General features: G+C 33.4%; 1 protein-coding gene across 2 annotated transcripts in view; it reads right to left on the bottom strand.

Annotated features, from left to right (window-relative positions):
* Positions 1-10,244, bottom strand: part of iffo2b (intermediate filament family orphan 2b) — a 73,824-nt gene that overhangs the window by 13,872 nt on the left and 49,708 nt on the right. The window contains exons 3-4 of one of the 2 annotated variants that reach the window (XM_056467643.1): positions 8,726-8,821; positions 6,676-6,735 (exon numbers count right to left, since the gene is read on the bottom strand). In XM_056467643.1, the coding sequence (XP_056323618.1) occupies positions 6,676-6,735; positions 8,726-8,821 (156 nt within the window). The remainder of the gene's footprint in view (positions 1-6,675; positions 6,736-8,725; positions 8,822-10,244) is intronic. The other variant, XM_056467644.1, reaches the window with a different exon arrangement.

The raw sequence follows: 10,244 nt of genomic DNA, 5'->3' as shown, positions 1-10,244 counted from the left end.
TTAAAGCCATTTTAAGGTCAATATTATTAACCCCCTTAAGCAATATTTGTTTTGGATAGTCCTTAGACCAAACCATCGTTATACAATAACTTGCCTAATTACCCTAACCTGCCTAGTTAATCTAATTAACATAGTTAAGCCTTTAAATGTCACTTTAAGCTGTATAGAAGTGTCTTGAAAAATATCTAGTCTAATATTATTTACTGTCATCATGGCAAAGATAAAATAAATCAGTTATTAGAGATGAGTTATTAACTATTATGTTTAGAAATGTGTTGAAAGATAGCTTCTTTCCATTAAACAGAAGTTTCAGGAGGGCTAATCATTCTGACTTCAACTGTATTTCTAAACAAACACTGACTTTATGATTCTGAAGATATAACAGTAACACCTGCAATATGATTCTGTTGCAAAGTTAATATTTTAGTCATAATGTGTCTTCAAATCTAGAATATGACCATCAGAAAGAAACTAAAACTAGTCAAAAGTTCTCACCGTCATGCCTTTATATACACATCTTATAGGTTGCATACACAGTGCAAACTTTTGCAATGCTTGATATATATATATATATACACAGTGATTGATTTGACAGCCATATTTATTATCTAAATTTGATAGTATACAGCAAATAAGAAATTTCTGTCTGAACTATTAGTATTAGCTTTTCACGATTGCTTACACACTAAATTGAAACTTTTCCCACAACTAGCAAAACCTCACACTCAAGCAGCAAAACACAAGGCTAGATCTGCACAACTGTATGCACATAGTCGGCCTCACACTTTTTGCACAACAACACACACAGTGATTTGCAAATCACTAAACACACTTGGATGCTTTTGACACAGAAATTTTTCATGATGGAATTTCCTTTCAATTTCAAAGCAAAGGCTTCCAAATATACACACGAGCCAATTGGTTCAACACAGCCATCAGGTGCAAAACTGTAGACACACCAATCAGCTGGAACCACAATAAAAAGTAATAGGTATAAACTTTACAGTAGCATAGCTATAAATATTAGCCTTCGATAAATATGTTTACAGTAGCATAGCTATAAATATTAGCCTTCGATAAATATGTTTACAGTAACATAGCTATAAATATTAGCCTTCGATAAATATGTTTACAGTAGCATAGCTATAAATATTAGCCTTCGATAAATATGTTTACAGTAGCATAGCTGTAAATATTAGCCTTCGATAAATATGTTTACAGTAGCATAGCTGTAAACATTAGCCTTCAATAAATATGTTTACAGTAGCATAGCTGTAAACATTAGCCTTCAATAAATATGTTTACAGTAGCATAGCTATAAATATTAGCCTTCAATAAATATGTTTACAGTACCATAGCTATAAATATTAGTCTTCAATAAATATGTTTACAGTACCATAGCTATAAATATTAGCCTTTAATATGTTTACAGTAGCATAGCTATAAATATTAGTCTTCAATAAATATGTTTACAGTACCATAGCTATAAATATTAGTCTTCAATAAATATGTTTACAATAGCATAGCTGTAAATATTAGCCTTTAATATGTTTACAGTAGCATAGCTATAAATATTAGTCTTCAATAAATATGTTTACAGTAGCATAACTGTAAATATTAGCCTTCAATAAATATGTTTACAGTAGCATAGCTGTAAATATTAGCCTTCGATAAATATGTTTACAGTAGCATAGCTGTAAACATTAGCCTTCAATAAATATGTTTACAGTAGCATAGCTGTAAATATTAGTCTTCAATAAATATATTTACAGTAGCATAGCTATAAATATTAGCCTTCAATAAATATGTTTACAGTAGCATCGCTGTAAATATTAGTCTTCAATAAATATGTTTACAGTAGCAGCTATAAATATTAGCCTTCAATAAATATGTTTACAGTAGCATAGCTATAAATATTAGCCTTCAATAAATATGTTTACAGTAGCATAGCTGTAAATATTAGCCTTCAATAAATATGTTTACAGTAGTATAGCTATAAACATTAGCCTTCAATAAATATGTTTACAGTAGTATAGCTGTAAACATTAGCCTTCAATAAATATGTTTACAGTAGCATAGCTATAAATATTAGCCTTCAACAAATATGTTTACAGTAGCATAGCTATAAATATTAGTCTTCAATAAATATGTTCACAGTAGCATAGCTGTAAATCTTATCCTTTAATAAATATGTTTACAGTAGCAGCTATAAATATTAGCCTTTAATATGATTACAGTAGCATTGCTATAAATATTAGCCTTTAATAAATATGTTTACAGTAGCATAGCTATAAATATTAGTCTTCAATAAATATGTTTACAGTAGCATAGCTATAAACATTAGTCTTCAATAAATATGTTTACAGTAGCATAGCTATAAATATTAGTCTTCAATAAATATGTTTACAGTAGCATAGCTATAAATATTAGCCTTCAATAAATATGTTTACAGTAGTATAGCTATAAACATTAGTCTTCAATAAATATGTTTACAGTAGTATAGCTATAAACATTAGTCTTCAATAAATATGTTTACAGTAGCATAGCTATAAATATTAGCCTTCAATAAATATGTTTACAGTAGTATAGCTATAAACATTAGTCTTCAATAAATATGTTCACAGTAGCATAGCTATGAATATTAGTCTTCAATAAATATGTTTACAGTAGCATAGCTATAAACATTAGCCTTCAATAAATATGTTTACAGTAGCATAGCTATAAATATTAGCCTTTAATATGTTTACAGTAGCATAGCTATAAATATTAGCCTTCAATAAATATGTTTACAGTAGCATAGCTATAAACATTAGTCTTCAATAAATATGTTTACAGTAGCATAGCTATAAATATTAGTCTTCAATAAATATGTTTACAGTAGCATAGCTGTAAACATTAGTCTTCAATAAATATAGAAGGCAATACCACCGTAAGAGGAAGAGGAAGCATGAAAGGGAGGAAGATTGTCAAACAGGAGACAGTGGATGGGGGAGATTTTTTTTTGCTATTGAAATGTATACATCACCAGAACGCTGAATAAATATGCTTTACATTTTTTGTATGGTTTGTTAGGATAAGACAATATTTATCTATCAGTCTATTACAGATTATAGCAATATCTCTCAAACCCAGATTATATCAGTATTAGTCAGTTAGAACTGATACAAGTGTTTAAGATTGATTACAGCAGTGTGTTAATGAAGCAAACAGATTTCTATTGAATGAAGCGTGTGTGTTCTGTACGCTGTTAAAATTGTGTTTTGTTATGTTGTTGTAAGGTTTTGAATGAAGTGTTTCGTTTTGCAAAAGGACTGATGTGTTCTGCTGTTTGTGTGTGTGGATGTGGAAATTGTGTGAAGTGTTTTGGCAAAATGATCCTTAATTTCAGAATCGTGCTAAAGCAATCATGAAAAACTGTAATGACCTCATAAAAGTCTGAACGATAAATCCAGCTGATGAGCAAGTTAATCTGTTAAAATACAAACTGTTTTTAATTGTAAAATGATTTCACTATTTTTAAAACAACCCAGGCTCATTCTGATAACGTAGTCCCGTGGTACGTATTTTTGCAGTTTTTGTTTTCGCGAATCCGCGAGAGGCCGCTGTGCGCGCTTTTTCACGTCTCGTACGTCTCTCGCGGGCACGAACGCCGTTCTCGCGTAAACCCGTAAGAGGCCGCTGTCGAACGACCTTCCGACCGGCCAATCAGCTGACCCACCCTCCTCCTCCCCTAAATCCAATCAACGACGATTCACAAAAGCCGTCCAGAAAAAGAAAAGCCCTCTTCTGATTTCTACCACGTTTTCGGATTTTGACCACATTCTCACCCTGTAATGAACTTGGATTTTTTGGATTTTGTTTTTGTTTTCTTACCTGATTTCTGGAACCGCTCTTCCCCATACTCGAACCTAGTCGTCATGGTCAGCCCCTCGCTGCGCCTCGAGTCCGCCGACGTACACAAAGAGCTAACCGGACAAACTGGTTGCGGCGGGAAAGCCCTCCACACAGAAGCGAGTGGCCTCGAAGCGCTGAAAGAAACGGCGTCACACCGCCACGCAACGTTCGCTTAAAAAAATGAAATGCCGCCGTACGTACCTCCGGCTACGTATTACGCGGTCTCCAGAAACGTCCACAGGAGAAGGTTTTCAGAATGAGCCTGGGTTGTTTTAAAATAAAATATAACATTTTTAACATAAAAATAAACATACAATAATAATGATTAAAAAATATTTTAAATAGTAAAAACAGAATTTAAAAGATGTTTTATCATAAAATAGATGTTTTATAAAATGATAAATTATTTATTAAAATAAAATAAATGTAATAAATGCAATTCAGCTTTACAGAACAGAAATCCGGCTATTTACTTAAATATAAAATACATTTGAAATTAAAAAGCAGGAAAAAAATTACAGTTAAAAATTTATTTTCATATTTTTGTTTAATAAAGAAAACAAATAAAACCATATTTTAACGTAAAAAAAGTGATAAATTTGGGCTGAAAAGTGTTGGTGCATGTAAATAACCCAACTGAGTGTGAACAGAACAACATTAAGTGATAATAATTATAATATTCATCTGCAGTGTGTATGTGTCCCAGAAACACTCTTCAAGCACACCTGATCACTGTAATCACATGCTGAACATTAATTATAAGCTGCAGACGAGGACAGGAACACATCAGTCATAAATCAGTGTCATTGCACACAAATGCAAGAGCAACGAGTTAGTCTTGTGGTCAATCCACAGGCACGCAACAAACTTCAGCTGCTTTTACCCAAAGGCCTGATGGGAAACAACTGCTCTGACTCATTTATTCTGTTTAATCAATGAGCACCGAACTCTGTGGTACACTGTGTGTTTTTTCACCAACAATAGAAAATATTTAGGGGAGATTATTCCACCAGATAATAAAGAAATGTCTGTGACCAGTGTTGGGAGTGACACGAGTTAAGTAATAATATTACTTTTCTAAGTAACGCATTACTTAAAAAAATTAAGCTATAATATTTGAGTTACTTTATTAATAATGTAATGCAAGTTACTTTTAATTGTAATTCAGATTAATGTTGACTCACGCTCTCAATGAGAGAATGAGTGCATTATTTTGAACACATGGAAGAAAAGGAAAAGAGGACTGTCTCAATGTGTGATTTTAATTCACTAATAAGACAAAAAAAAAACACTTTAAAGAACCCCTATTATGGGTTGTTGAAAATGACCATCCATGCAGTATGTAACACAGCTCTAAGTGAATGAAAACATCCAACTGAGGTTTAAATCTGAAAGTGCATCGTATTTAAAACTATTGATTCTATTGAGGGCGACGCAGTGGCACAGTAGGTAGTGCTGTCGTCTCACAGCAAGAAGGTCGCTGGTTCGAGCCTCGGCTGGGTCAGTTGGCGTTTCTGTGTGGAGTTTGCCTGTTCTCCCTGCGTTCGCGTGGGTTTCCTCCGGGGGCTCCGGTTTCCCCCACAGTCCAAAGACATGCGGTACAGGTGAATTGGGTAGGCTAAAATTGTCCGTAGTGTATGAGCGTGAATGAGTGTGTGTATGGATGTTTCCCAGAGATGGGTTGTGGCTGGAAGGGCATCCGCTGTGTAAAAACGTGCTGGATGAGTTGGCGGTTCATTCTGCTGTGGCGACCCTGAATTAATAAAGGGACTAAGCCGAAAAGAAAATGAATGAATGAATAAATGATTCTATTGAGTCGACTCTGAGTCAGATGAATGATTCGGTCTTTGTTCAGATCTTTTGCTTGATACGGGACATCGCCAAATATGAAGTACCGGATCCGGTAAAACGTGAACGCTCCTTTCCCTTCAGACACTAGCAGAGTGCGAGGGATCATGGGATTGATCATGACGTGAAGATTACTATCACTAGGAGATGGCCAGACATGTGGCTGTGGGGAATAAAGGGATAAAGTTCATTTTCACAACAACACCACAGTATAGACTGATTTCACGCGGCTGCCATTTTAAAAAATGAAATCGAGGCTGTGGTGGAAATAAACCCGGAAGTATCGCCTGAGTCACACAGGAACGTTGCGTACCTTGCTGTATATCTTATCAGCGAAGAGAAAGTGACACAAATTTATCATTTCACCGCCTTCCGAGTGACCCGAAGGTCTGTTCTGAATGGATAGTGAAAATAAAAAGGGATATCAGAGCTCATTTTCAGCTAAGTTAAGGGAAATGGCTAACGATTTCTTTCCCAAACACACGTTTTAGATGCCATTTATCAAACTCTAGTTAACAAACTGATTCTTTTACTGTTTTAGACATGTCACAATGCCGAATTTCGGTAATAAAATTTATAAACACCGTCAATTTCCTACTAACATTTAAGCTATTATATTCACCAGTGCTCAACAGGAATGACTGTGATTGGCTATGAAGGTCATCAGTTTACCGCACTTCACCGATGTTTACCGAGTGTAAACACAGACGAGCGATCCGCTGATGAATCGACTGATCTTCACGGCTTTAAAATGCTCCAGTGTTCGTGTATCTGTGTTTGTATTCGGTGCAGAGCGAGTTCTGGGGTCAGGAAGTTATATATAAGCTTCCATGGAAAGATTGTGGGCATAAAATGAATCAAGGCAATTGTTTTCCATCATTAAACTCCATCATGGATGAGCTTTTACAGATCATGTCTTGCATTCTCTCTTACTTTCAGGTCCAGGATTTTCCTCTGGTTTTCTACAGCTTTATTGCGGCGTCTCCCGCCAGCCTTTACAATAAACACCATTTCAGTTCAGTTCCCAGTGCTCCACAACTATTTGAACGCTTTACTCGTTCATTCAGCTGGTAAATCTAAGATGTGTTCGTGTGAGATAATGCATTTATTCTGCATCCCAATTCACCTTAAATCTACATCCTAAACACTTTTTTTCTAAGACAAATACACATTTTTGAGTGTGTAACAGAAGACTATGGACATTTTGGGTCCTCATTAATGCACTGTAAAAAAACTAAGTTGACATTTGTCAGGACACTTTTGAGTTGACTTTCAACCCAATTACTTAAAACTGTAAACTTAAAAATGTCCTGAAGTTTGTTGCCTTTTTAAAATTTTAAGTTGAGTCAACTTTATTTACAGTGTGGGCATGAATGGTTCTGCTGCTTAGTTACGTGCCCTGTCAATCATTTTGTGACATCATTCACTCGTTCATATTTAATTTCTGGCCATATTAAGAGATACAACAGCAGCTTAACCTTTAAGTATATTTCACATTGCAGCCCTTAATTGAACTAATGTATAGATGCATTTGGGCAAAAATAAAATTTATATGTTTTTCATATGTTATTTATAAACCTTTATTTATTTATTTATTTATTTATTTATTTATTTATTTATTTATGTTTTTTGTTTATTTGTTTATTTTATTTATCTTTATTTATTTATTTATTTTATTTTATTTATTTGTTTGTTTGTTTTCTTTAACTTGTGTTATTTATTTGTTTGTTTTGTTTATTTGTTTTATTTGTTTGTTTGTTTTATATAAATAATAAAATCTAATAATGTATTTTATTTTAATTGTTAAAAATGTTTTTTTATTTTGTATCTTTATTTGTTCATTTATTTATTTATTAGTTTTATTTGTTTGTTTGTTTTATATAAATAATAAAATCTATTAATGTATTTTATTTTAATTGTTAAAAATGTTTTTTTATTTATTTTCCCTTATTTTGTTTATTTATTTATTAGTTTTACTTATTTATTTGTTTGTTTCATATAAATAATAAAATCTATCAATGTACTTTATTTTAATTGAATTTATTTAGATGCCTTTAATTGTATATTTTTATTTATTTATTTATTTATTTATTTATTTATTTATTTATTATTTATTTATTATTTATTTATTTATCATCAGTTTTAAAAAACATTCCTGTAAGTTTATATTGGACAAATGAAAAACAGAATGTTTAGAAGTTTTGAATTTCCCATTCATTTCCTATGATTTAAATTCACTCATTCATTCATTCATTCTTTTTTTTTCGGCTTAGTCCCTTTTTTAATCCGGGGTCACCACTAAATTATTATTATTTTTAAGATTATTATTATTATTTTATTATTATTATTATTTATTATTATTATTGTTATTGTTATTATTATTATTAATAATAATAATAACAATTGAATTATGATGAATAGAGTGCTCTTTTTATTTCATTTTTTTTATTTTTGGTGTGTTCAGTTGGCAAACGTACAAAAAAAACTAGCTGCTCAGATAAAGGAAATGAAATCAAAAAATCAAAAACTAAATGATTTTGCCCAAAAACGTCCTTTAAGATGCTTTAGGGTTAATCTGCTTTCTTGCAGAGAAATCTCCTCAGGTGTTTGCATAAATATGCATTCAGAACTTTATGACAAAACAGATACTATTTAACATGGGTGTGAATTGGGAAACTTGGCATCTGTTTGTTTGCATGTTGTGTTTTTCCGCAAGTCAAAAAAAAAGAGAGTTTGATGAAACTGCAAAATCCAGCAGGTTTACTTCGGCATTTCACTAATAAAAAACTAATTGAAAAGCTGAGATCTTTATCCAGCGTCGTAAAAACATCAGACTGTGTTTTATTTGGAGTGAAAGCTCATTCTTGTGTAATGATCTGATGATGCGATAAGGAAACAAAACTATTACGCTGATCTTATGCAACAGGTAAGTAATGAAATGAGATTTCAGTGGGTGATATTTTTAAGCTGGAGGAATACTCACATCGCTCATGAGGCTCTTGAAAACCACCAGTTCAGCTTTCAGACGTTCAATCTTCTCGTTCAGCTCATCCTGAATGGCTTCCGATTGATTTACATTCTAAATAAACAAGACAACAATATAAGAATATAATGGATAGCATGTTTGTGATGATATTTCGCTAAAACTGTAAGAATTAGCTGGTAATGATGTTAATATTTCTGTATTTTGTGACGTTTTCTGTTTTTTTACAGTTGTGAATTACATTATGGAAGGTTGATCTCTGCTCTGTCGAGTTTTGATGTTGAAAATTCAACTCTCCAGTTTCACAAAGTGACTTTTATTGACATTTTAGTAGTTTAAAATAATAATATAATGTATAAAAAATAATAAGATAGAGAAATATGTCTGTAAATTAACTGAAAATGTACTGGCGGTTTATTACGTGAAGTTTCATAAACTAATTTTGAGAGGAGCACGTGGTTTGATTGAGCACGTCTGGCCACTCACCTGTAATCAGTAATAATCCAATCAGAGTGATCCTAGTTTACTATAAATGGATCATTTTCTTCCTACTGCTCTATCTTCGTTTGGAAGAATCCCCCCTTCCACCCCATCTCCACCTTTTCCTCCCTTTTCCAAAGGGGGAGCTCTCGAGACCTACCTGATCTCGGATCTCCTGATATGCTTATCGACCGGGCGGGAGCCCTGGGCTCAAATATCTCAGAACTCAGGGTTGCATGCCAAACCTGCTTTATACGCCAAGCATATCTAAGTGGGAACTCTTGAAATGGTTTTTGTAGTGTAATTTACAACCCCAACACAGACAATATATCATAAAATTCCCTTTTTTCAAATTTTCAAGATTAAAAGTTGTCGGAAGAAAGATCAAGATCCCATAATGCCATTTAAAAGCAGAAATAAATGGGGATTAATTTAAAATAAAAGCATGAATCACATGAGCATATGCTCGCCAAGGCTTTTTCTGTTTGATCAAAATGAGCAGAAATATTTTAAAATATTTTTATAATCCAATAAATCTCTACACTATGCTAATATATTTTAAAATGTAATATATTCCTGTGATTTAAAGCTGAATTTCAAGGATCACTACTGCAGTCTTCTGTGTTTCATAATCATTTTATCGGGATGATTTGATGCTCAAGAGTGGCACAGTGGCTCTGTGGTTAGCACTGTTACCTCACAGCAAGAAAGTCGCTGGTTCGAGTCCCGGTTGGGTCAGTTGGCATTTCTGTGTGGAGTTCGCATGTCCTCCCTGGTTTCCTCCGGGTGCTCCGGTTTCCCCCACAGTCCAAACACATGCGCTATAGGTGAATTGAATAAACTAAATTGTCCGTAGTGTATGCGTGTAAATGAGTGTGTATGGGTGTTTTCCAGTACTGGGTTGCAGCTGGAAGGGCATCCGCTGTGTAAAACATATGCTGGATAAGTTGGTGGTTCATTCCGCTGTGGCGACCCCTGATAAATAAGGGACTAAGCCGAAGGAAAATGAACGCTCTCTCCCGGGACAGCATGCCAAACT

This window comes from Danio aesculapii, chromosome 11 (assembly GCF_903798145.1).
Source record: "Danio aesculapii chromosome 11, fDanAes4.1, whole genome shotgun sequence".
Lineage (NCBI taxonomy): Eukaryota > Metazoa > Chordata > Actinopteri > Cypriniformes > Danionidae > Danio > Danio aesculapii.
Note: the sequence above shows the minus strand (reverse complement) of the source record. Positions and strands in the feature narration are given on the sequence as shown.